The sequence below is a fragment of the Perognathus longimembris genome, chromosome 4 (assembly GCF_023159225.1).
Source record: "Perognathus longimembris pacificus isolate PPM17 chromosome 4, ASM2315922v1, whole genome shotgun sequence".
Lineage (NCBI taxonomy): Eukaryota > Metazoa > Chordata > Mammalia > Rodentia > Heteromyidae > Perognathus > Perognathus longimembris.
In genome coordinates, this window is record NC_063164.1 from 28,711,385 (window position 1) to 28,737,860 (window position 26,476).

The 26,476-nt window shown below is 40.3% G+C and overlaps 1 protein-coding gene across 1 annotated transcript in view; it reads right to left on the reverse strand.

The window, feature by feature from the left end:
- Positions 1-17,809, reverse strand: part of Cdk15 (cyclin dependent kinase 15) — a 93,226-nt gene extending 75,417 nt beyond the window's left edge. The window contains exons 1-4 of the mRNA XM_048344950.1: positions 17,649-17,809; positions 16,712-16,861; positions 16,447-16,541; positions 10,392-10,471 (exon numbers count right to left, since the gene is read on the reverse strand). Of these exons, the coding sequence (XP_048200907.1) occupies positions 10,392-10,471; positions 16,447-16,541; positions 16,712-16,861; positions 17,649-17,771 (448 nt within the window). The 5' untranslated portion in view covers positions 17,772-17,809. The remainder of the gene's footprint in view (positions 1-10,391; positions 10,472-16,446; positions 16,542-16,711; positions 16,862-17,648) is intronic.
- Between the last annotated feature and the right edge of the window lie 8,667 nt (positions 17,810-26,476).

Genomic DNA, 26,476 nt, shown 5'->3' on the forward strand with positions numbered 1-26,476 from the left:
TTGGGAATCTCATCATCCCAGCTTCAGAACTATAGGAAAGGGAGCCTGGGGGATAATGACCATTGGAGGAATAGAAAATAAGATGTTCTGTCTTCTAGAGAAGACTTTCTAACATGTGATCAGTCAAAAAAAAAAAAAGGAGAAAGAAAACATAAAGTGACACCAGGGGTCAAAAGCACCAGTGGATGTGATGGATAAGAATATGGGGTGAAGAAACCTGATAAGCATGGACAGGCTTTCCTAAAGGGAATGTTCCAGACCTCCATGGAAAGGAAAAAATGCTAATGTGAAAAGAGCAGGCCAAACCTGGGGAAACCCCCAAAGAGTGGGAGTACTGAGTGTCTCTTATCCAGTCAGTTTCTAGTAGGTTACCATGTACTTATTTATTTAGCTATGCTGGGATCAAATGCACAGTCTTACCCTATAGATGCTAGGCAAGTGCTTAAGGCAACCTTTAAAGGAGAAAGTCATCACAAGAGCAGTAGTCAGAAGGGACTTGAAAAGGTATCTTTGGGTGTTCCAGAGATAGGAAGACTCCTGCCTTCAAAAGGATGGTAGTCACAAAAGGCATAATAAGGAAAGGATGAGTTTCAGCTCTGGTCATGAACAAATAATGCCTTTAAATTTTAAAGGAAAGGAAAAGTTAAAGTACATAATAAGCCCTACAGTGTTCTGTAGGTTATGCCTATAGTTACGCATTTTACAAGTCTCCTGTACCGACTCCCTCCTGGTATAGGACTGCATACCATTAAAAACAAACTCAAATCATTCCTTAAATTTAGGTATAGAATTACCTTATTCATGTTGAAATGGCTCTTGTTATTTTGCCCTCCTGACAGTCAATCTCTTTTCTAATAAGGAGTTTTCCTCCAGGAACCAACTCTTCTCTTAGTCCATTTCTTTCTGGTGGGGCTAATGCAATTTTAAGAGTGAGCATGTCAAATAGAACTGGCCAATCAGAACACAGCGCCTTGCTACCGGAGGTGATTGGTTCAAAAACCTAGGCTTGGGGACTGGGAATATGGCCTAGTGGCAAGAGTGCTTGCCTCATATACATGAAGCCCTGGGTTCAATTTCCCAGCACCACATATATAGAATATGGCCAGAAGTGGCGCTGTGGCTCAAGTGGCAGAGTGCTAGCCTTGAGCAAAGAGAAGCCAGGGACAGTGCTCAGGCCCTGAGTCCAAGGCCCAGGACTGGCCAAAAACAAACAACAACAACAGTAAAAACCTTAGGCTTGGGAGTGCTCTACTTTGTTGGTGCTAGAGAGGGAGAGAGGGAGGGAAGGAGAGAAGGAGGGAGGGAGGGAGAGAGAGAGAGAGAGAGAACAGTTTGGAGTGATGGAGAGACACAGATACCTAGTGGAGCCAGTGAAACTCTTTTAAAGTAAATTTAAGTTGGGAAGCTCTTATCACCAGAGGAGTTCTATCACACATGCTAACTCTTGTTCCTCCTACAGTCCTTATGAACAAAACTTAAAACTTACTATTTCACTTCTACCAATCCAATGCATCATTTCTTATAGGTAATTGAGTAGTTTTCCAGGCATGGATGTAGTCTCAGAAGGAAGGTTGTAGGGGAATAGAAAGTGACTTTCTCTTTCTTTTGTATGCCGCCACACCGCCCTATACGATGCTCAGCCAAGAGTAAGCACTTCATTTATCAAGCATATTTATTGAGTGTCTTAAGGGAGAACTATCTGGGAAGCCAGGAGCCCTGACATGAATCCTGGCCCTGTCACTTCCTATCTGAGTAAGCTCTGGAGAGTCTCTCAGTCCAAGTCTCAATCCACTCCTTTGAAAAGAGAAAGCATCCTCTTAACTTTCGTTCATAGGGCTGATCTAGCGATGGAATCAGATCCCACACAAAGAACTCTTGGTGAATGGAAAACACGTCACATAAGCAACTTGAGTTAATATCTACACCAGCCTTTTTTATCCTCCTTTCACCTTGAACCCATTAAAGGCCCACTTCTAAGCTTTTACTTACTCATTTATTTATTTTCGTCAGTCATGGGGCTTGAACTCAGGGCCTGGATTCTGCCCCTGAGCTTTTCTGCTCAATGCTAGACCTCTACCACTTGGATCCACAGGGCCACTTCAGGTTTATTGGGGTTTTTTCCTGGTGATCAATTGGAAATAAGAGTCTCAGGGACTTTTCTGCTTGGGCTGGCTTTGAATGGCAATCCTCAGATCTCAGACTGCTGAGTAGCTAGGATTACAGATATGAGCCACCGGTGCCCGGCTCCCACTCCTAATCTTAAAGTTTTATTTCTGTTATCTTTCTGCAAGAGTTCTTAACATCTTCCATATTTACTACAATGATTTTGACTGTCAATTGAGAATGCTTGTATTTATGTTTATCTTCATTTATAAATTATTTCATTTTTTTCCATCTTTTACTACACAACACACACTCTGGTATATACTTACAAAACGCATGTCAAAATTAGATCTGGGGGCTGGCTATGTAGCTCAGTGACAGAAATAAATTACTTAAGATATTAAGATATTTTAATTATCTTTTAAATGCAATCTTAGTCTTACTTAACTATATTGCTTGAACTCAGATTGTTTAAAACATCATGAGGCTATGTTTTATTAATCATGATGGCTCCAAACTATCATTTGCTAAAAAGCTTAAAGAACAATATCTACTTGGTTTACTGCTAACAACAGTGACTATAAAACTTCTAATAGTTTTTTTAATATACTTTCAGTTTTCTAAGAGTTGGAAGAGTGTCAATTTATCCATTTCTCTGTTGGTCACTTATTTGTATTTTATTAGTCTTATCTTCAGTTCACAATAAGCAGAAATGGGCTTAAGCCATTCATTCTCTTTATGCAGGTCTAGCACTCTGGAAACATCTGCTTCTCTCAACTTTCATTCGTACTCTCACCCAGCCCATCCATGTACCTGCTGGCAATGCCTTCAAAGCATGTCCAGAACTTGTTACCATATCCTCAGCCACCATGCCCGGCCAACCTACATCCTATGTTAGCCCAATCACTGCAAATGATTCCTAATTACTCTCCCCACTTCTACCTTCCTTTCTGCAGTTTTGTCTCCACAGAACAGTTAACAACCAGATGCCCCTCAGTAGATGAATGGATCAAGAAAATGTGGTATATATACACAATGGAATTCTATGCTTCCATCAGAAAGAATGACATTGCCCCATTTGTAAGGAAATGGAAAGACTTGGAAAAAAAATCATATTAAGTGAAGTGAGTCAGACCTGAAGAAACATAGATTACATGGTTTCTCTCATTTATAAATTAGTGTATGTCCAGGATAGTCCTAGCAAAGGATCTCAATAGCTCAATAGTTATATACATATGATCATATAAGATGATGCTAAGTGAAATGAACACCAACATATGGAAACAAGAGGTTTTTCATTGTTTTTGTTATTTTTTAATGTACTATGTGAAATTACTTCTTTTTTCTTTCCTATGGTTTATCCCCTGTTGTCACTGTATTTGATTTTGGTATCCTGAGTATTGTATATACATATATCTGAATTAGGGAAGGGAAGGGGAACATCAAAATGGTAAGACAAAGGAAAAAGGGTGAACCAATGCAACAGTGATACCCACAAAAGAATATGTGGGGAATTAACAGTACAACTGAGGGAAGGGGTTTGTGGGGACGTTGAGGGAGGAGAAAATAAGGTAGTAACAAGTTTGACAAGAAATGTACTCACTACCTTAAGTGTGTAACTGTAATCCCTCTGTATATCAGCTTGACAATAAAATTAAATTAAAAAATAAATTTAAAAAAAAACTACAACCTTTTTTTTTTTTTTTCTGAAGGTCAGGGCTGATCCCTTCTAGTTCCTCACCCTGTTGTAACCTCTCATCATGTTCAATAAAATGAAAGGACTTGATTAAGGTGGTCTTGGTCCAGGCCCTGCTCCACCTAGCTGTGCCCCACAGGTACCTAATACCTCCTCCCACTCCCACCTCTGCTCTCTTGGCAACAGCCACATTCCCTTCCTAGCTGACCATAAACACCAGCAAATTCAGTTCCTCTCTGCAGTCCTATATTTGCCTGCTCTGTCTGCGACCCTCTCTTCTCAGCCATTTGCCACCCTCCTCTTCAGTTTTATCACGATGGCTCAAATGATCCCTGTGAGGACAGGCCTTTTTTATCTGCTCTAAATGAAATAGTAGCTTTCTACCCCACCGCTCCTTCAGGAGCCTCTTTCTTGGGCCTTGTGTTATCTCTTTTCTTGCCCTTCTAACTAACATAAAATACATACCTACATATATGCATATCTATGTATTTATCCATAAAATATACACACATATATGTATGTATATGTATATATGTATATATATGTTAATTGTCTATCTCCACCAGAGGAGTATAAACTTCATTGAGAGCAAGTAGTTTTGTCTTTTTTTGCTTATCTTTATATCCTTAATGTATAGACAGAACACTATCTGGCATATATGAACACTCAATAAATACTTACTATGGAATTTGTGGTCATTCCTTATGTTGTATTGTTTATTTGCCTATGTTTGGCTGGTGAAGGTTGTTTTCATTGAAGATATTTTTACTCCTTGTTTCCTTTAGTCACTTCCCTCAAATAGATCATGAATTTTCTGTTTTATGGCCATGTTTACTGCTGTTCTTCTATTGACTCAAGACTACTGAAATAACTATATGGATACTGTGGATTTCTCTGAATAATTAATAGGGAATTTTCACTAAATAACATGTTGTTCAAAGTCTTTATCCCACAGTGGTCTTGGTGTATGGTTTGGCCCACCCACACAAGAGAACCTAACCCACCCCCCCTTAGTATTATGTGTGTAGGACCTTCCCAGGAAGGAAAGGACTTTTTTATTTTTTAATTCCAGGACATCTCATTATCTTTGCAGCAGGATGTGATATCTGTTCTGCAGATTGTACAGAATAGAAATGTAAAAGTCAACAGAGAAGAGAAAATCCTGAAATCAGAATTCTGATTTTGATCAAAATCATGGTTTAAATGGTGATATACTTATATAGATGGCAAGTGTTCAAATTTTTTTTCCTACAAAGAAAAGACACAAAGATAAATTGGAGAAGGGGGAGTGAGGTCTTTAAAGCTCCAGACAAGTCACAATGGGATTTCTTTGAGGGGTTGGGGGTACTGAGGATCAATCTCGGGCCTTTCACATGCTAAGCATGATCTCTTCTACTGAGCAGTACCCTAACTCTAATAAAATTTTATAGTGATTATGATTATTATAGCTAAAACTCACTGAGTAGTAGCATACCAGACATTGTTGTAAAAAAGTATAGATACACACACACACACACACACACACATATACTTGGCATGATCATAAAAAAAATCACAGAAGAAATATGAAGAAAACAACATCATCCAAAAAGTCAGGGGAGGGCTGGGAATATGGTCTAGTGGTAGAGTGCTCGCCTTGTATACATGAAGCCCTGGGTTTGATTCCTCAGCACCACATATATAGAAAAAAGCCAGAAGTGGCACTGTGGCTCAAGAGGTAGAGTGCTAGCCTTGAGCAAAAAGAAGCCAGGGACAGTGCTCAGGCCCTGAGTCCACGCCCCAGGACTGGCAACAAAAACAAAACAAATAAACAAAAAATCAGGGGAAAATGACCTTCAACTAGTCTTTATTCAGTTCATAAGATACATAATGAGGCCTGAGGCCTGATACCTGTGGCTCACACCTGTAATCCTGGCTACTCAGGAAATGGAGATCTGAGGATCGTAGCTCAAAGCCAGCTCAGGCAGGAAAGTCCGTGAGAATCTTATCTCCAGTTAATCACCAGAAAACTGGAAGTGGCACTGTGGCACTGTGGCTCAAGTGGTAGAGCGCTAACCTTGAGCTGAAGAGCTCAGGTATAGTACCCAGGCCCAGAGTTCAAGCTCCACGACTGACCCAAAAAAGAGATATATAATAATTTAGATGTGATACTATAATAATTTAATGATTTAAGGAGATTGTTTTCATCTCATAATGGTATACAGATATTTAATTTCTTGGCTTTCTTCATTTTACTGGGGTTTGTAGTTGAATACTTTTTTAGGAACACAGATGCATTGCAAGTCCAATGGGCCATTATGTTTTGATGTTACTCTACCCTGTTCTGCTTGAGTTTAAGTAAAGTAAGATGCTGACAAGAAATAGCAATCATAGGGCATAATGGTATGCAGTGACTGGATATGCTCTCTAGAACATGGATTGAATCTGTCCCTGTCTTTGCTATTCCAGCATGTGGTACTCAATAAACACTTGTGAATCGATGAAAACCAGAACACTTGAAATGAGTTTATGAAAGAGTCAATAATGGAGCTGGTCCCAACTCCACTAGACATTGAATACAAAGAGTTTTTAGTCTCTGTTGTTAGATTTTTTCTCTTACTTGGAAACCACAAATCAAGCCCATGAGTCAAGTTATGAATCCTAAGAAAATATATAATCTAGATAAATATCAATGTCAGCTAAGTAGTTATAATCTGATGTGTTTTTGGAATTTTAATCCCTCCCTATCAGATACCGCCCCGGCATTATATATGTACATATATATGTGTGTGTATACATATGCATATGTATATATAAGTATATGTAACTATAATTATAAATATGCCATGTTCTTGATGTGATTTGATTGCATCCAAAGGCAGACTTCTTTCCACTAGGACTGTCCTCATCTATTCGTGGTTATAGGTGACTCAGAGTTCCTAATCACATGACCTCAGCAAGGCTCCTTAGTCTATTTTTGGCTCCATTTTTCTCATGTATAGATTGGGAATAATTACTTGGCAATGTTTACTATTATTAGTAGGTGATCTTAAAAGATTCTCAGCCAAAATTGTTTCTAATTTAAATATGGTAGTTACTGCTTCTGTAGAATCAATGGTAGAGTTGCTGAACTCATAATACTATGTATTTTTAAAGTGTTTCATTGAAACACTTTTTTCATTTTTATTTATATTTATTTATTTTGGCCAGTCCTGGGGCTTGGACTCAGGGCCTGAGCACTGTCCCTGGCTTCTTTTTGCTCAAGGCTAGCACTCTGCCACTTGAGCCACAGCGCCACTTCTGGCCATTTTCTGTTTATGTGGTGCTGAGGAATTGAACCCAGGGCATCATGTATACAAGGCAAGCACTCTTGCCACTAGGCCATATCCCCAGCCCCACAGATTTTTATTTTTAACTTTTGCTAAAAAAAGAAATGCTTAAATTAAGCATTTCCAAATTTATATAATAAAGTAGAATTTTAAATAGTATAGTTGTGGATTCTAACACATACAAACTTGGGTTCCTAACTCTGTGACTTCAGACTAACCTTCCTGTCTCTCTGAGGCTGAGATCCCTTTGTTATTACAACAACTACAGAAATAACACGTTTTATCCATAAGAGTCAGCTTGGTGATTTAAAAAAGACTATGGGAGGGGGGTGTATCATAAGCTTGGTTCTCAAAAAAGATCACTAATACAACCACTTCCTAAACAAATGCTGGCTGCTAACAGTTTGAGGGGCCTAGGTTCAAAGTAGAAGTCGACTACATTTAGAAAGATATCTAAGTCATATTATTAAGATATTAGTATAGAGGTTAAGAAAACCAAGAAACATTGTTTTTCTATAAAACTGTACAGTATTAATCTATTCAAATAAAGTATTTTATCCCAGTTATAAAAATAAACATTTGAGAGGGGAAAGTGGGAGAAAAATGAGGGAGGAGGTAACAAGTTGGATAAGAAATGTACACACTGGCTTACATATGAAACTGTAACCCCTCTGTATATCACTTTGACAATAAATAAATTAAAAAAAATAAACATTTGAAATGTAATTCTGAGATAGTTATGAAAGATTTTCTAATTGTTATGAAGGCCTCCAGTCCTTTTAGTTAGCCAAAGAATGAGGAGAGTAGAGGACCTGCATATTTTGTGCACTGTCACCTAGCAGTCAGAAGAGCACCTGGCACTGTGTAAACATTTGAAGAGTGAAAGTACAGGATAGGAAGTTACAGATGTCTGAATCTGAGAGGCTTGATTTAAAAGACTGCCAAATATAGGATACTATTATCAGTCTCAAAAGGGCTGTTAAGAGGATTGAAAGAGGTATGAAAAGGACCTGGCATATGTATTGAGATATAGTTTCCATAGTACTGGTTCATACTTTCATTAATTTCATAAATATTTCAAGATCAAATGAAAACAATTAGTGTATTGGTTAGTCTAGTACTACAAATAATTATTAGGCTAATCAATGGCTACATGCCTTTTACCTACATACTGAGAAGCTGTACATATAGCAAAATTCTCCTCACTAAATCTGGGACAACCAAGCCATCAGAGCAGCTAAAGCACTCAGGAAAACTAATTCTGCTGCAAGGCTTTCTAAAGAAGGCTGCATTACTCCATCGGTCTTTCTGCATGTGGCTTTCAGTTGCCTTTTTAGCTAGTGACCCTGGACTTTAGCTAATGAACTCCAGCTGTTCTTATTTTGCTTCCAGCCCTTCTAATTTAACCTCCTGTCTCCCTAGTCTCACATCCTTAAGAATTCTTACAGGAAAAATGGGACAGTGCCAGAATTCTCAAATGAGGCCTCCCATCTTCTCCCAGAGGGGAGAGAATCCCCCATAACAAGGCTCCAAGCCTTTACACCGGTGGAAAAAGAAACCTTCATTGTTCGAAACTAGAAGCCTAACAACCTCCAATGTGTCAAAAATCCTTTTTGTGGTTTTTAATATTATACAAGCAAAGCTTTCAGTAAGGGAAGTCCATAAAACAAACGAAGAAAGTCTGCAGCCAAATGCAAAGTGTAATTGTAAACACCTGTGTGGGAGAGGCAGCTCCTGGTAAGTATGCAACCAAAGAAACATTTAGCATGCAGAACAATATGGATCCAGCTTCTCTGAACATGCTGAGAACCATCTGTTAGCAAAATTCACACACACACACACACACACACACACACACACACGCACGCACGCAAAGGTTTCACTGTTAGCACCAAATGTGGATTTGGAAAACTTGACTGTGGGGAAAAGCTGAGCAAAGCTGGCCTTGAGCAAACTCTGGTTGCCTAGAGAACAAGGTAAGCCTGGGCCTTGATAGCCTGCTTTCAGGCCAGTGACCTGGGGATTTTTACCACCTTCAGCAATACTCCAGTCTATCACCATATCTCTGCCCAAATGCAATCATCTTGTCATGGGGCCTGCTAATAAGTACATCAGTACATGCAGCTTCCATTATATTAAACATTTAAATGCATGCGTCTCTCCATCATGCACCTGATCCTTCTGGGGTGAGTCCCCAGTGAAACTGATAGCCATTTGGCTTTTCTACTTCAGTTTTAAATGGTGTATTTCCCAGGGGCTCTGAAAGACATTTGAAAATGGCATCAAATTCAGTTATAAACTCATTTTCAGAATTGCTTTTTCCATGGCTGCTTGCAAAATCTATCCTTTCAACCTTGGTTCAAAATCTACAGACTCCATTAGCCACACTGAGACCAGCTCAGATTCCTTTCAGTTTACCATCTTTTCTATATTTGTTTCTTGAAACATCTGCTCTAGTAAGACCAAAAACAACTAAAACAGTGATCAAGGTTTTCTTTTCTCCTTCATAACACTCATCAGTATGTATACAGTATGTGCTCAGTAAAAAGGAAGATAAACAGTTAAAGGGAAAAAAATAAGGCCAAAGAAATGTGTTATTTTTCTGGATTTTTGTTGAGATGTATAGAGGTCCCATCATCATTTCAATAGCTCATGTAAAAAGTTGATAAATTGCATTTTTAATTATTTCACTATGACTTTTTTTTTGTTCTAGTCCTGGGACTTGAACTCAGGGCCTGGGCTCTACCACTGAGCTTTGCAGTTAAGGTTAGTGCTCTACCACTTGATCCACAGGACCACTTCCAGCTTTTCTGATGTTTAATTGGAGGTAAAACTTTCATGCCCATTCTAGCTTTGAACTGTAATCCTCAAATCTCAGCCTCCTGAATAGCTAGGATTACAGTTGTGAACCACCAGCTCCTGGCTGGCTTTTCAATTTTTATTGTATAAATTATTAGTTATCTCTATGGTCACTAAGATATCACCAAAGGGAAAGGAGCTAGAATGAAATAATAATACCCAACATTTGTTGCTGCTTAGTCTGTGATAAGTGCTTCCAATTTATGTTCTTATTAAAGCTACATTCTTCATAAAATAAGTACTACCACTGTCTGCTTTCTGCAGCAAAGTGAGTTAGATAGGTAAGCCAATCTACCCAGCATCACACAACTAGTAACTGGTAGACCTATAAACCCCAAGTCACTATCCCCTACTTACTATACTGCCAAGGGCACAAGGGAAATATGTGTAAAGCACATCTCTTGGGTTCATTTCTACTGTCTTACCTTCCCGGATAGCTGTGAATGGGACTCCTTCCTCTGCATTCATGCTGATAACTTTTAAAGCCACTAGTTGTCCATTTATCCTAAACAATGAGGTGGGAGACATTGCACATACTTACTGATATGGTTCAAAGCCGAAATTTATCCTTAACAAAAGCTTTCCTTCAAATTTAAACCAGCATACGGATCTACAGTTTTCTCAAAACAAAAGTTTGATATGCATATTGAACACACACACATATTGCATACAAATATTTCAAATCAGCATTTCTCTTTAGTAGAGTGGAATGTGTTTTTTTTAAGAATATTTGGAGAAAACTAAGAGGCACAGAGAAGCCACATCCCTCATAGTATTTTGAGGTGCATTGCTGCTTTTCTTTCCTTTTCGTGCACTTATGTAGTCCACCCTTATTCTCTATCTGATTTCTGGTTGTGGCTACCACACAGTCTCCCTGCTTGAACAGTTGTGCTGCTCTGGTTTGTTCACAACAGGGGAGTAGGAGCATCCTTTCTAAGTAAAAGTTAACACATCTTTTCTCTGCTCAAGATCAACTATAGGACAGGTGCTGGTAACTCACATCTGGAATCCTAGTTACTCAGGAGCTGAGATCTGAGGATCTCAGCTCAATGCTAGCCCATGCAGGAAAGTCCAGGAACTATGAGCCTATATGCTGTCCCTGAGCTCTTCAGCTCAAGGTTAGTGCTCTTCCATTTGAGCCACAGTACCATTTCCAGTTTTCTGGTGCTCAATTGGAGATAAGAGTCTCATGGACTTTCCTGAGGCTGGCTTGGAACCACAATCCTCAGCTCTCAGCCTCCTGAATAGCTAGGATTACAGGTGTGAGCCACCAGTGCCAGCTTCCATGAGATTCTTATCCACAATTAAAAATCAAAAAGCTGGAAGTGGTGCTGTGGCTCAAGTGGTAGAGTGCTAGCCTTCAGCAAAAAAGCTTAGGGACAGTTCCAGGCCTGAGTTCAAGCCCCAGGACTGGCACAAAGAAATAAAATGAAATAAACTATATCTCTACCTTTCACTCCAGATAACAGCAAATTCTTGCAATGGAGTCCTAGGTACTACTGGTCTACCCAGACCTACCATTGTCTGTATCTCTCCATATTTTCTCCATTTTGTTTGTGATAGAAGATGTGTGCTGAGAACACATTTTAAGGATCCATATGATATTGTTAGTAGTCTACTCTTTCTTCATTTGACATTTTATCTTATCATATTCATTCTTATACAATGTGATATTAATAATGACTTATTGTATATAAATATGCCACAGTGTATTCAGCCAATTCAAAATACTAAAAATTATTCTAGTTTGAGGCCATTACAAAAATACCATGATGGTGGTCATATTTGTAGCTAAATCTTTACACACAATTTTTCTCTGTCTCTCTGACTGTCTCTCTGTCTCTGTCTCTGTCTCTCTCTTAAAACAAGGTCTTACTATATATCCCAGGCTGGCCTCAAACATACAAAATCTTGCTGCGTTAGGCAATTATTATTTCCTTAGAATAGGTGGGAGTGGCTAAATAAAGTACACAATGCACATATTTTTACTGGTTTGACCTAGGGCTCCAAAATTATCCCACCCAGTGTATACACCACTCACTAGTGACTAGGGGTCATTCTGCCACTCCTTGGTTAACTCTGAGTTGGGTTTGGGTTTTATGTTTGTTTTTTCAAGCTTCATTTTTGTAAGAGTTGTGAATTTACAGAAAAATTAAGATAGTATAGAAGATTCTCATGTACTTTGTATCCCACTTCTAGTGTTGACATGTTATTGGAGTCCATTTGTTATTAACGAACCCAAATGGTCACATTATTATTAACTAAAGACCATAGTTTATTAGAATTCCTTTAGATTTTTTTTTTTTTTTGCCAGTCCTGGGGCTTGGGACTCAGGGCCTGAGCACTATCCCTGGCTTCTTTTTGCTTAGGGCTAACACACTACCACTTGAGCCACAGCACCACTTCTGGCTTTTTCTGTTTATGTGGTGTTAAGGAATTGAACCCAGGGCTTCATGCATACTAGACAAGCACTCTACCACTAAGCCACATTCCTCAGCCCTAGATTTTTTTAAGTTAATCTCTTTTTTTTATTTGTTTGTTTTGGGGGGTGTTCATGGGGCTTGAACTCAAGGCTTGGGCACTGTCTCTGAGCTTTTGTGCTCAAGGCTAGTGCTCTACCACTTTGAGGCACAGCTCCACCTCCGGTTTGGTGGGGTTTGTTTTTGTTTTGTTTTTGGAATGGTTATTTGGAGATAAGAGACTCACTGTGACTTTTCTGCCTGGGCTGGCTTCCAACCTTGATCCTCAGATCTCAACCTCCTAAGTAGCTAGGATTACAGGCATGAGCCATGGGCACCCAGCTGAGTCTTGTTTTCATTGTCCAGGATCCCTTCCAGGTTTACATTCAGTTATCACATCTCCTTCACTCCTTTTGGTTATGACAGTTTGCCAGATTTTTCCTTGTGTTTGGTGACTTTAGTGGTTTTGAAGAATACTGGTTAAATATCTTTGTAAGATGCCCTGTCTTGGAAAATTTCTGATAATTTTCTTTTAATTAGATTAGGATTATGAATTCGGGAAAGATAAAGAGCCATCATCTTCATCATTTTGTGACTTATGACTTGGGGGCAGGGCTGGTACTGAGGTTTGAAGTCAGGGCTTCAGTGCTCAGCTGATATTTAACCACTTGAGCCAAGCTTCCCATTTGGCTGTTTGCCGGCTACTTGGAGGTAAAAGTCACATGTTTTTGTTGTCATTTTTTGTTCTTGCCTGAGCTGGCTTCAAATAGGAATCCTCAGCTCTCAGTCTCCTGAGTAGCTACTAGATTGTAGGCATGAGCCACAGGTGCCTGGCTGACTTACAATTTTTTGTTTTTGTTTTTGTTTTTCCAGGATGGGGCGTGAACTCAGGGCCTGGGTGCTGTCCCTGAGCTCTTTTGCTCAAGGCTAGCACTCTACCACTTTGAACCACAGATCCACTTCCAGGTTTTGAGTGGTTAACTGGAGATAAGAACAGCCTGATTTTCTGCCCTGGCTGGTTTCAAACCATGATCCTTAGATCTCAGCCTCCTGAGTAGCTAGGAAAACAGGCATGAGCCACCAGCCCTGGACAACTTACAACTTTTGAGGTTGACCTTAACCTTTGTCTGAGGTAGAACTTGTTAGGTTTTTCTACAGCAAACTTACTCTTTTCTCCCATACAATACTTTAGAACCAATGTCACTAGGAGTTGCCCACACTTAAGGAACAGGAAGCTAGATCTACCTCTTCAACTACTTGGAATTCTTGTGCATGTGAGATTTATTTTCTCTCTCCTCGTTATTAATTTAATAACTGAATCATTATCATCGGTATAGACTCATAGATATTTTATTTTTTGGTTTATAATTGAATACTGCCTATTTTGTTTCTCAAATTTTGGCAGGTTTGCCACTTAAAAGCTCTGTCAATTGGTTTCCTGTTGCTTTGCCAACCTTTCAGCATGTTGGTTTGTTTTTGTCTTGACATTTTGGCCTATTCAATGGGCAAAAGCAATTAGCACTTTTTAACTTCAATTTCTGTACTTACAGAACTGAATTTTCATTAAGTGTATTGTTTTTTCCTATTTCTTTTGTGCTTTGCCTATTATCTGCCTTTTGTTGGCATATTTTGCATACACTTTTAATCAGTTACTTTCATTTGTCTTTGAAGTGTGTGTGTGTGTGTGTGTGTGCGCGCGCTTGTACTAAGACTTGAAGTCAAGGTGTCTTAATCAGCTTTCTTGCTCATTGCTGCCATTTTACTCCAGGAGTCATACGTCCAGTCTGGCATTTTGCTGGTTAATTGGAGATAAGAGCCTTAGATTTCTGGGCTGGTTTGAACCCTAATACTCTAGCTCTCATACTTCTGAGGAGCTGGGATTTATAGATGTGAGCCACTAGCACCCAGTTGAAGTCAATGTTTAGTATTCTCTAAAGTATTTTGTTTAGAACACAGCTCTGTGAATTCCACCTCATGAAAAAGTTTTTAAAAAGATATTTGGTCAAATGTGCTTAGTAGGGGCTGGGGATATAGCCTAGTGGCAAGAATGCCTGCCTCGGATACACGAGGCCCTAGGTTCGATTCCCCAGCACCACATATACAGAAAACGGCCAGAAGCGGCGCTGTGGCTCAAGTGGCGGAGTGTTAGCCTTGAGCGGGAAGAAGCCAGGGACAGTGCTCAGGCCCTGAGTCCAAGGCCCAGGACTGGCCAAAAAAAAAAAAATGTGCTTAGTAATGCTTTATACTTTCTTCATCTTCTTAATTGTTTTTAAGTAGTCACAGTGTACACTGGCATTTTTGAAATGCTGAAAGTATCTATGGATAAAGGATTGAATTAGATTTTGTTCGAAGGTTGCTAGTATTGACTGGAGTATAACTGTTTCAATGAAACATCATTTGAAATGTCTTGGAATTGGAACAACCCAGCTGCTCCCTAGAACGTACTTGGATAGATGACATTACACTGAACCTATTATGGGTTCTGACTTGAGTTTTAGGGAGAGACAAGCCTTCCCAGCCTAAAGGTTATACAGAATTCACTTCATTATTTTTTTCTTCTGGATCTGGTATGTTTTCTTTTTTTCATTTGGCTCTTTAGTCCACCATATCCATACTATGTATGGATACACACACAAATGGCCTAACAATTGTCCCAGCTCTATTTATTACTGTCTCCTTTTCCCTGCTGACTTGAAATGCTACCATGATTATATGTATATTTATCAATACCTAGATTGTAATTGTGCTAGCTGTAGTTGCTCATCACGTTTCTTTAATCTGTCTGTTCTTCTGCTAACCCTATACAATTTTAATTGTTATACTTTAGAATATACAGTTATCCCTTTGTATCTGTGAATTCTGTACTGGTGTGTCCAACCAACCACAAATTGAAAATATCCACAAAAATGTGGGACATGTATTGACTTTTTTTCTTCTCATCTACTAACCAAGACAATACAACAATGATTGACATGGCATTTACATTGTATTAGGTATTATTAGGCTACATGCAAATATTGTGCCATTTTTATATAAGGGATTCATTTCAGAATCCACAGATTTTGGTATCCAAGGGGATCCTAGTTTTAAGGAATCACTCTATTTAGAACACATCAAGACTTGAAGTTAGAGAATCAGTGACTTTTTATATACGATTAAAATTTTAAAATCCAAATATCCATACTTACCACAGCCCCCAGCATAGCCATTGCTGTGTAATCCCCTGGCACACATATATGCAACTTCTTCCTTCCCTCATCTTCTTCCATCCCTTCTTATACCTCAAACTCTCAATTCTTCCCTATCCTCTGCTTCCTGTATCATCAGGCCTGGCTTATATAATATGTTCAAATTAATATTTGACTACTAGTAAGCTATTATTTGGGATAAGAGCACCCAACTTTCCCACCCTATCTAAAAGGAAGTGGAATTTAGATTTCTCAAATATGTACTTGGCTTTTAGATAAACAGTGTCTTTCATCTCCATCCATGTTGTGCATTTTGCAAGCATAGAAACCTTGGGGTGTAACATTTTTTGCACATCCATACTTCGCAGAAACCCAACTTCCTTTTCTTCTTGGAAGGCCAGGTGGAAGGAAGAAGCAGCAGACTCAATAGGTCTCCACAGCTATGAAACTTTGCATAAGGAAAATTTTAAGGATGCCGTAGCAACTCTATCAACTCCAGGCAGTCACTGTACTTTGGATCAAGAATAGAGAAAGTCTAGTTGCTTTGAACTGAATAGAGGAGAGGAACATTTTAGTGGGCTGGCCTTAATTGGAGCAGAGCAGGTTTGTTTGCCTTTCAAGACTATTTAAATCATCAAGTCTCAATCTCTCTCTCTCTCTCTCTCTCTCTCTCTCTCTCTCTCTCTGTCTCTCTCTCTGTCTCTCTCTCTCTCTCTCTCTCTGCCTTGCACAGGTCAAATGCTGTGAAAGTGGTGTGTCATCTAGCTCTGTAATGTAAAGTGATGGGGTGGGACCCTCATCTCAGACGTCCCCCCCAGTCCTGCATCACTTACCTGCTAATCCCCTTGTAAACCGTAGCATAGGAACCTTCACCCAACTTCTCCAAGTTCAAGTAGGAGGAGGCTGCGCCAAAAGGAAGGCTCTTCCTCTGCATAAAGGGAACAGGAAAGTGTGAGACAGGAAGAAAGGAGCAGGTGTGTGTGCGAGTGTGTGTGTGTGTGTGTTACTCCCCCCACAATCCCAGGACACTAGACAGCATTGCAGGGTGTACCTGAGAAAGCCCATCAGGAGTAGCCCTGAAAGGTGAAGATTACTCACCCATTGGAACCCCTGCCCAGCATCCTCCTCCTTAAAAGAATCACTGTTACTCCGTGGCCTTTTACTCATGTACTTCCGGGCATTGACAGCCTGGGGTCCCCTGGGGTGAAATGAAGTCATAGAACATGATGCTTCTTTTAGGTCTGTTAGCTAGAAAGGGGGGGGGGGAGAGAGAGACAAGAAAAAAAATGCATGGATAAAATGTGTGCAAACCAAGGTTCCGTAGCTTGCAGAACTGATTTTCCTTTGTTTGCCTAATACTCCCTCTTCCTGTGTTTTCTAAGCTTCCTACATCCCAGCAAAAAAGCACCTTTCTTGAAAGTCAGATCCTTAAAAGAGGCCATAATGTATCAACTGCTGAAATGCCACATTCCTTCTTCACCTGAATGCTTATAATGCTGAGATTAACCTAAATCTCCTTCATGGGTTCTTTCCAATTTTTCTCTTTGATTTACATTCTCTCCTCCTCCCTCTCCCCCTCTCCCTCCCTTCTTTCCCTCTCTCCCTCCTCTCTCTCTCCTCCTTACTCAATCATTCAATGTATAATTTTAGGAAAGTAATCATTGCTAAAAGTCACGAGTGAATTGCTGAAATTTTGAATCCACAAACAATGCTGCAGCTTGCCTTCTTTGGTTCAGCTCTGCCATCCAGTACCTTCGAGATCGCAAGAGCAGAGCCACTTTCTCTACTTCAAGTCAAGGCAGTTCCACGCAGACCACAGCCAGGGTTGATTTTTTTTCCCCTTCTGGTTTACAAGCACATCCCCAAACTTGATAACTACAGTCATAAATTCTCTGTGACTTTAAAAGAATTTCTTCTTTTTATGAGGTTTAGACCTACCGCAGGAGAATTAACCCGTGCTACATGGAAGGGAAGGTCTGTCTGAACTCCTGAGTTCATCGTGCAAGCAAGATGCTTTCTCCTGAGATGCAAATACCTCTAGGGCAGCCTCCATGCTTCCAGGCTGACTCCTCCGGCAGCCGGGTGCCTCACCGCCCTCCGGACAGTGAGCGCAGCCGCATCCAGGCTGTAGCCTCTTGGTGCACAGCTCTTGACCCATAATCTTCTCAGTTCAAGGAGAAAACCTGCACTTGAACCTCTCCCTTTCTGCCTCTCCTTGTCCTTGCTCACTCACTTTTAGCCAGAGATCAGCAGTGTGGAGCTTTCATATGACTCACATGAGGGCTCTGCCTGGAGCAGCCTCATGACTTCAGCAGTTTTCCTTATCTGAGCGAGGAAGTCTCCATCAGAACAGCCAGCCGGCTGCTGCTCCAGCCAGACACACACAGCCCCAAACAGAGAGGAGCAAGCTGGACAGAACACATTTGGGCAGAGTTCCAGCCATAAGTGAGCACTTTTGGTATATGTGTATATGTATATTTAATGAATTTGCCACGTGACGGTATCATTGTGATAGGATCTTCATTTGGCTTCCCTCCTGCAAACGTGAACACACTGAGGAGTGGTTTGTGCCTCACATCTGAAAGTATTGTTTTGGTTTCCCAACTTTAGAACAAACTTGCAACCTGGCCAGTTTTTAGTAGTCAAAGAAACCACAGACTCATACAATAGGAAGAAAGCTGAAGACATCTGTTCTATCGTTTTGCCTCCAATCAAGGCTGCCTAACAGTCCTGCAGGAGTCATTCACTTAGTCCAGCACTCTGGGTGAACACCTATGCTGTTCTTACTGCACAGAGGAGCAAGCCAATGTGTAGAGAGGAGTTTGTGCTGGGCATGATGGCACACGCCTGTAATTCTGGCAGTTGGGAGGCAGAGAGAAGAAGATCGAGAGTTCAAAGCCAAGTTTGAACTACATAGCAAGAGTCTGTCTCAAAAAAAAAAAAAAAAAATCCTAGGGGGCTGGGGATATGGCCTAGTGGCAAGAGTGCTTGCCTCGTATACATGAGGCCCCGGGTTCAATTCCCCAGCACCACATATACGGAAAATGGCCAGAAGTGGCGCTGTGGCTCAAGTGGCAGAGTGCTAGCCTTGAGCAAAAAGAAGCCAGGGACAGTGCTCAGGCCCTGAGTCCAAGCCCCAGGACTGGCCAAAAAAAAAAAAAAAAATCCTAGACCAAGTAACATGATTTTATCATTCTGTTATAATGTCCTGCAATCATTTTTTTCTTATTTTATGCTTCCATTAGTATCAATAAAAGGATTTCATTTTTTTTTTTTTTTTTTTTTGGCCAGTCCTGGGCCTTGGACTCAGGGCCTAAGCACTGTCCCTGGCTTCTTCCCGCTCAAGGCTAGCACTCTGCCACTTGAGCCACAGCGCCGCTTCTGGCCGTTTTCTGTATATGTGGTGCTGGGGAATCGAACCTAGGGCCTCGTGTATCCGAGGCAGGCACTCTTGCCACTAGGCTATATCCCCAGCCCCAAAGGATTTCATTTTGACATGTACTCATATGCATACAATGGACTTTTTCATTGCTAGTGCTCTACCACTTGAGCTACAACTCCAGTTACATGGACCTGGATCACACAAGTCCTAGAATTCTTTTTTTTTTTTTTTTTTTGCTAGTGCGACAGAAAGAACTCAGGGCATGGGCACTGTCCCTGAGCTTTTGTGCTCAAGGCTAGCACTCTATTACTTGAGTCACTACTCCATGTCTAGCTTTTTAGTGGTCAATTGGAGACAAGAGCCCCACAGACTTTCTCACCAGGCTGGCTTTGAGCCATAATCCTCATTTCTCAACTCCTTGAGTACCTAGGATTACAGTTGTGAGCTACCTGCTTAGCCCTAGAATTCTTAACTGGCCAGTCTTTGTATTAGACAGGCAATTATACACCTAAGTCTCAACATTGTACAATAGAGCTTGATTTTTAGAGATTTAAATTCATGTTTTGTTACTAGAAACAACATTTTCTTCTTACTCAGGAGAAATTGTTAATCCTTCAGAATTTTCAAAAATGAAATAATGTATGGTTTATTATCTTGTCAAGAGTCAAGGAAAAATGTCCAAATTAAAATGTTTTCAAGTTCTCTGTACAATACAATAAATTTTGTCACCAAAGATTTCTGGGTAAAAACCAAGTCACATGATTTCCTGTTGGGTCAGCTTGGCTGGACCTCCTTCAGCAGCATGCTGGACTCTTGATGAGAAATGCTACTCCTGTCCTCCACAGGCATGCCCACCTTGTAGAATGAGAGTCCCCACATGGGAAGCTCACTGACCTAGAGAGGCCTTTGTGCCTAAGCCTAAGTAAACTAATGGAGACTCTGGCTTCAGTAACTTCCTGTAAGGGCTGATAGCACAGTTCACGAGTGTAGGAATTGCCTACAGCACACTTCCACCAGTACAAAACCAGTGTAGGTACCTGCCTTAGGTCAGCTCAGAAACATGCTATTCCCCTCTCCTCCCTCCTCCTTCTAACCTCTCCCCTTCCTTCTCCTCTGGGCTAGCATGTGCCATCCCTCCTTTAACTTTTACCACAGGTCCTGTTTCCAGGGAATCTGTGTTAAAACAAATGGTAACAATAGAAAATTAGCAGTAATATGACAGGCTATGGATCATGTAAGGCTAGATTGGCCGTCTACCACATTTTGGGGTTATTTTTACCTTCTCAACAATTGTCAATTTAAACTACTGTGTTTGAGAGTTTGCATTGTTTCCCATTTCCCATTCGGTATCAAATTTAACCAAGTTATTTGAAATTATGGTCTATTCAAAACTTTTCTAGACTGTGTAGATTACCATAGATGCTTACCAGATAATAACAAGAAAAGTAATGTGAGTTAGTGACAGAGACATTAGAAAATAATACATAGTAACCACATAATGGAATACTCAGTTGCCCCCATGAATGGTTCAAACCTATCATTCTAACTACTTGGGAAGATCAAGACTTGAGACCTAAGCAAAAACTTTGTGAGACCCAACTCCAACCAATAAAAAGCTGTGCATGTTGGTAAGCAGTTGTTGTCCCAGCTATCCGGGGAATATAAATAGGAGGGTTGAAATATAGGCCAGCCCCAGGCATAAACACAAGACCCTATTAAAAATAATGGGGTACTGGTGGCTCATGCCTGTAATCTTAACTACTCAGAAGGCTGAGATCTGAGGATCTCCATTCAAATCCAGCCCAGATAGAAAAGTCCTCCAGAGGGCTGGGAATATGGCCTAGTGGCAAGAGTGCTTGCCTCCCATACACAATTCCCCAGCACCACATATAAAGAAAATGGCCAGAAGTGGCGCTGTGGCTCAAGTGGCAGAGTGCTAGCCTTGAGCAAAAAGAAGCCAGGGACAGTGCTCAGGCCCTGAGTCCAATGCCCCAGGAAAAAAAAAAAAAAAAACTCTGAAAAGTCCTCCAGATTTTTATCTCCAAGTAACTACAAATTACAAACAAAAACAAAAACAAAAGCAAAACCCAAAACAAAACACCCCAAAAACCTGAAGCGGGGCTGTGGCTGCAATGTTAAAGCACTAGGCTTGAGCAAAAAAGCTCAGGAACAGTGCCCAAGCCAAGTTTAAGCCCCAGGGTTGGCACACACACACACACACACACACACACACACACACACACACACACTTTTTTAATGTAAAAAGGCTGTCAGCATGGCTCAAGTGATAGAGCACCAATGCAGTCATTACAATGCCCTGGATTCAAACTGCAATACTGCCAAGAAGAAAAAGAAAAAGAGCAAGAATTAAAGTCTAAAAGATACAGCAAGCATAATATGTTAGTGTATGGAAGCTGATTTGAGTAAATCAATTGTAAAATGACATTTCTGAGACAAGTATGGAAATTTAAATATGGCATTACATTATTCTAACTAATTGACATGGTGATTAAAAACAGTGGAGTAGTTAGAGATACATGCTAAAGTACTTACAAAAAGTATGACATAATTTCCAGGCTCACTTAAAAATAGTGTTGGGAATAGAAAATGCAAAATTGGTTAAGGTACTAATAATGGTGTATGCTGGCCAGTAGTTACATTAAGGTTTGATTTTATGTTTTAAAATCTCTTCTGGAATAATAAGAAAAAAAGAGCAATATACTTTAAAAATACTTTCATACAAAATCTATACATTTTGGTTACTTTCCTGCCTGTTTTCAACAAGCATATATGAGGCTTTCAAAGAAACTACAGCAATTCTCTCCACCATTATCATCTTCAGCAACATTGTTACCTGTCAAGTGCTTGCTTGCTCTGTGCCAAGCTCAGAGACTGACCCTTAAAACACCATAACAATAGCTAGGTGTCATCCTTCTCACCATTTAATCATTGGGGAAACAGAGTCTCATAGTTTAAGCAATTTTTTTCAAGGTAACAAAGCTAGAAAATAGTAGAAACTCACTATAAAGCTCCCCAAAGACTGAATAGTAAATTTTATTGTCAAAGTGAGATTACAGTTTCATACCTTAGGCACTGGATACATTTCTTGTACTGTTTGTTACCTCCTCCCTCATTCCCCCCTCCCCCTTTCAGGGTATAATTCCTAAATCACACTTCACCCTTTTTCCTGGAGTACTTTAGCTTGCAATGGTTACATTCTGAGAGTGCCGTCTGCTGACAAGAAATGGAACTGCAAGCAGGTGGTATCAAGTCTCCTTTTTACTTTTATATGCTTATACCATCTGTCCTTATATTATTATTACACATTATTACATATTTTTAAATTGTGCTTAATTTTTTCTTTGAAGTTGATGCTATAAATTCCTGTGTTATCTTCTATTTCCACTGTCATTAGGAATATGGCTCAAAACTGGTGAATTACTGTAAAAGGAGACAAATGTCCGTATTTCCAAATTTCACAATTCTGAGACCTTGAAGTTTCTGTGCAGAAATGCCAAATGTACAATTACCATGCCTTTTTTTCTAGCTTTAATTTCAATGTTCTTTAGGGTCTGGGGATGCAATTCAAAAGTAGAGAATTTACCTAGCATGCAAGAGGCTTTAGATTCAAAACTTAGCACAGAAAAAATAAATACATCCACATTTTCTTTGTCCTAATACTAGATTTCTGTCTTTTGTTCAGACCCTCCCCACATCCTAGTCTCCACCTATAAAAGAGGTGATATATTTGTTGTGGATCAAAGCTTTTAACTGCAAATAGATGCTCAAGAATTCCAAGTGGCTCCATATGTATAGGTCTAAAATCAGCATAAAGAAATCACAGTTTAAAAAAAAAAACATTTCACAGGTAGGTAGGGAAATCTAATTACAAAGTGTTCCTGTGACACAATGGTTTAGTTACAAGTCAAGACAATTATACTGAACACTAGTGCTAAGAAAGGACCCATTGTCTAAAACCATAGGAATGTTCCAGTGTGTGTAGATGCAGAGAAAGTGGAAGACTTTCTTTTTCTATCTAAGTTAAAAAGGAAACTAGGTTTCTGCAGACCAGATATTTTTTCTTCTGTTCTTTGCAAGTATATGATTGCTTGTGTGTTTTAATTTCTTGAGCTTGAATGGACTAAATGGGGAACACAAATTTTATAATTTCTCTTTTTCAGTATAACAGCATGATTTTTCAAAGTCTAGTCCAATTTTCTGTTGCTGTTGCTTTTTAAATTTTACAACAGGGGCTGGGGATTTAGCTCAGCGAAAGAGCCACCTGCCTGGCGAGCCTAAGGCCCCGAGTTCGGTCCTCAGCTCTGGAAAAAAAAAAAACAACTATAAAATTTACAACAGATTTGCCAATATAGCATAATCAGGTCCCACAGGGAAACAATTTGACACATACTTAACCCAAGTCTTCTGGCCAATGACTGAGAAGAAAAGTGATATTAACAATAAGACAACTGCCAGGGGATAGGAATGTGGCTTAGAGGTACAGTGCTTGCCTAGCATGCAAGAAGCCCTGGGTTCAATTCCTCAGTACCACATAAACAGAAAAATCCAGAGTGGATTGGATTGTAGCATACTAGAGTACTAGCCTTAAGCAAAAAGAAGCCAGGGACAGTGCTCAGGCCTTGAGTCCAAGCTCCAGGACTGGCAAAAAAAGATGCCAGGCATGGTGGTGTATGCCCATAATCCTAGCACTTGAAAGGCATGAGGATCATGAATTTGAGGCTATCTTGGATGATATAGCAAGACCTGCCTTAAGAAAATTAAAAAAAAACAACCTTTTGTATGTAATTGTAACCCCTCAATACATCACCTTGACAATTAAATTAATTAAAAATCAAATAGAAAAGTATTTGAGCTGGGTGCCAGTGGCTTATACTGAAGAGCCAGACTTTCAAGTCAGGCCCCACTTTACCACACAAACCCCACTTTACCACGCGAACCTGAGATAAGCAGGCCCTGTGAGCAAACCCAGGACAGGCTTATTAGGGCCCAGCCGGTCAAGAACTCTAACTGCTGGGAATGCTTAACTCTAACTGCCCCAGAATGCCTCAAGCCCTGTGCCTCGAGCCCTGAGCCAATCAGATTTGTACCCGTGTCCTAATCTTGCTTGCTTGAACACCTGATTGCTGTAACTTTGTTTTTTGTCTTACTTGAACACCTGATGGCTGTAACTTTGTTTTTTGCCTTTATAAGCCCTGTGCAATCGCAGCTCGGGGCTTCCTCCTAACCTCCGCTGTAAAGTCTTGCCTTGCTTTTGCATTTCGGAACGTCTGAGTCTCGGTGGCCTACTTGGTGGTCGTTTTGTGACTTGGCATAACAATACCTGCAATCTTGGCTACTCGGGAGGCGAGATCTGAGGATCATGATGTAAAGCCAGTCTAGGCAGGAAAATCTGTAAGACTCTTATCTCCAATTAACCACCAGAAAATCAGAAGTGGACTTGAGGCTCAAAGTGATAAAGTGCTAGCTAGCATTGAGCGAAAGAGCTCAGGGACAGTGCCCAGGCAATGAGTTCAAGCCCCATGACTGACCAAAATAAATAACAAGTGAAAACATGATTTTCTTGGGAAAGTTCCATATTAACCTGGTGAGTGAAAGCCTAGGTTTGGAAGCAGTCTCTGGGAGAGAAGTGCCCAGGTAAAAGCCATGCCAAATGAATGGTGAATTCTTTCTGCTCACCATGGATTTTACTGATACAAATGCTGTCCTCAACTTGGTATTGGACAGACTTCAGAAACTTACATCTTTCCTGTATAAAGGTGTATGAGCAAGTGCCTCCTTATTGGCAAAAGTCCAAGAAATTGTTTTTTGTATTGCAAATGTGTCTAGCTTTATCGAGTACCAGTACTGGGGCTTGAACTAAGGCTTCACACTTTCCACGGGATTTTTTTTTGCTCCAGGTTGGCACTCTACCAGTTACCCATCCCTCTCTCAGCAGCCCTCTTCACAGTCAGGGTTCAGTTAGACCATTAGTCTAACACAGATGCCTAGGATGAAAAGGTAATGGCATATTTGTATATCTTGTCATTGTCAGTTTGCATGAAATGCATTAAAATGCTCCCATTACAAATGCAAGTTATGAAACCCTGACTTGTAAATGCTGATACCCATGAATTGTGTACAGACCCTTCTGAGAGCCTCTTTCTCAGTGTCAATCTCAAATGCTTGAGCCCCTTCCCGCCTTTATTCCAGAAAGACAGCCTCCTACCCACAGCACCGCTCAGTGGCCAACATGAAGAACTTGCCAAGTCAGTTTCTTTCTCCCAGTTCCTCTTTCTTCACACAATACTCTTAAAAACCTCCAGTGTCTCCACTTGCCCCAATTTTCCTTGAAATGTACCACTCAGAACTGACTTGATTCTACCACAAGTAATCTTTTCTTCACATCCACACACATTTATTGTTGTTGTGAACTCAGGGCCTCATACTTGCTCATTCAATGGTTGCTCTATCAGTTGACCCATACCTCCCACCAGTTTTTTTTTTTGCTAGTTATTTTGGAGATGGAATTTCAAGGACTTTTCAGCCCAGGATGTGTTCAAATCATGATGTTCTACCTGTCAGCCTTCTGAGTGGCTTGGATTGTAATCCTATGAGACAGCAGTATGAGACAACAACAAACAACAACATATCTTTCTTCTTCTCTCTACACAGTTGCTTCACAAATTCTTCTTGCTCCTCCAACTACCTTTTATTACATATGTAAGCCTGGCCAGTAAGTCTTGGTTTCAACACTGTGAAATGTAGAGGAGTTAGCCATTCATTTTAAGAATTAAACATTTCAGAGCACTGTAAAAACTGTTTAGTTCATTTACACTTCAGAAATAGTGTCCCTGTTCCATCTTGTGGCATTACTCAGAAGCCAGTGGGGTCCAACCTTAGCAGTGTTTTGGAATAGTCTGGGAGGGAGGCAGAGACCCAAAGTAAAAAGAGATAAGGCCTCAGAAGAGGTGCAGGAAGAAAGACATTAAGAAAGAGATGGAGGAAAGAAGGAAATGACATGAGAAGAGAGGGAAAGCAAGAAAAGGTGCAGTGGCTCACACTTGTAATCTGGCTACTCAAAAGGCAGAGGACAAGAAGATTGAGGTTTGAAGCCAGACTGGGCAAAAAAATTAGTGAGACTCTATCTCAACAAATAAGCTGGAGCTGGGTGCCCCTGGCTCAAATATGTCATCCTAGCTACTCAGAAGGCTGAGGTCCAGAGGATCAAGATTTGGAGCCAGTCCTGGCAGAAAAGTCCATAAGACTCCATCTCCAAAGTAACCATCAAAAAGCAAGACTTGGAAGCATGGCTCAAGTGGAACACCAACCAAGCAAGCTTTGGCTCTAAGTTCAAACTGAAAAAGAAGAAGAAAGAAGAGGAGGAGGAGGAGAAGAGGGGGAGGAGGAGGAGGAGGAGGAGGGAGAAGGGAGAGGAGGGGGAGGAAGAGGAAAAGAGAGGAAAAAAGTACAAAGAAGAGAAA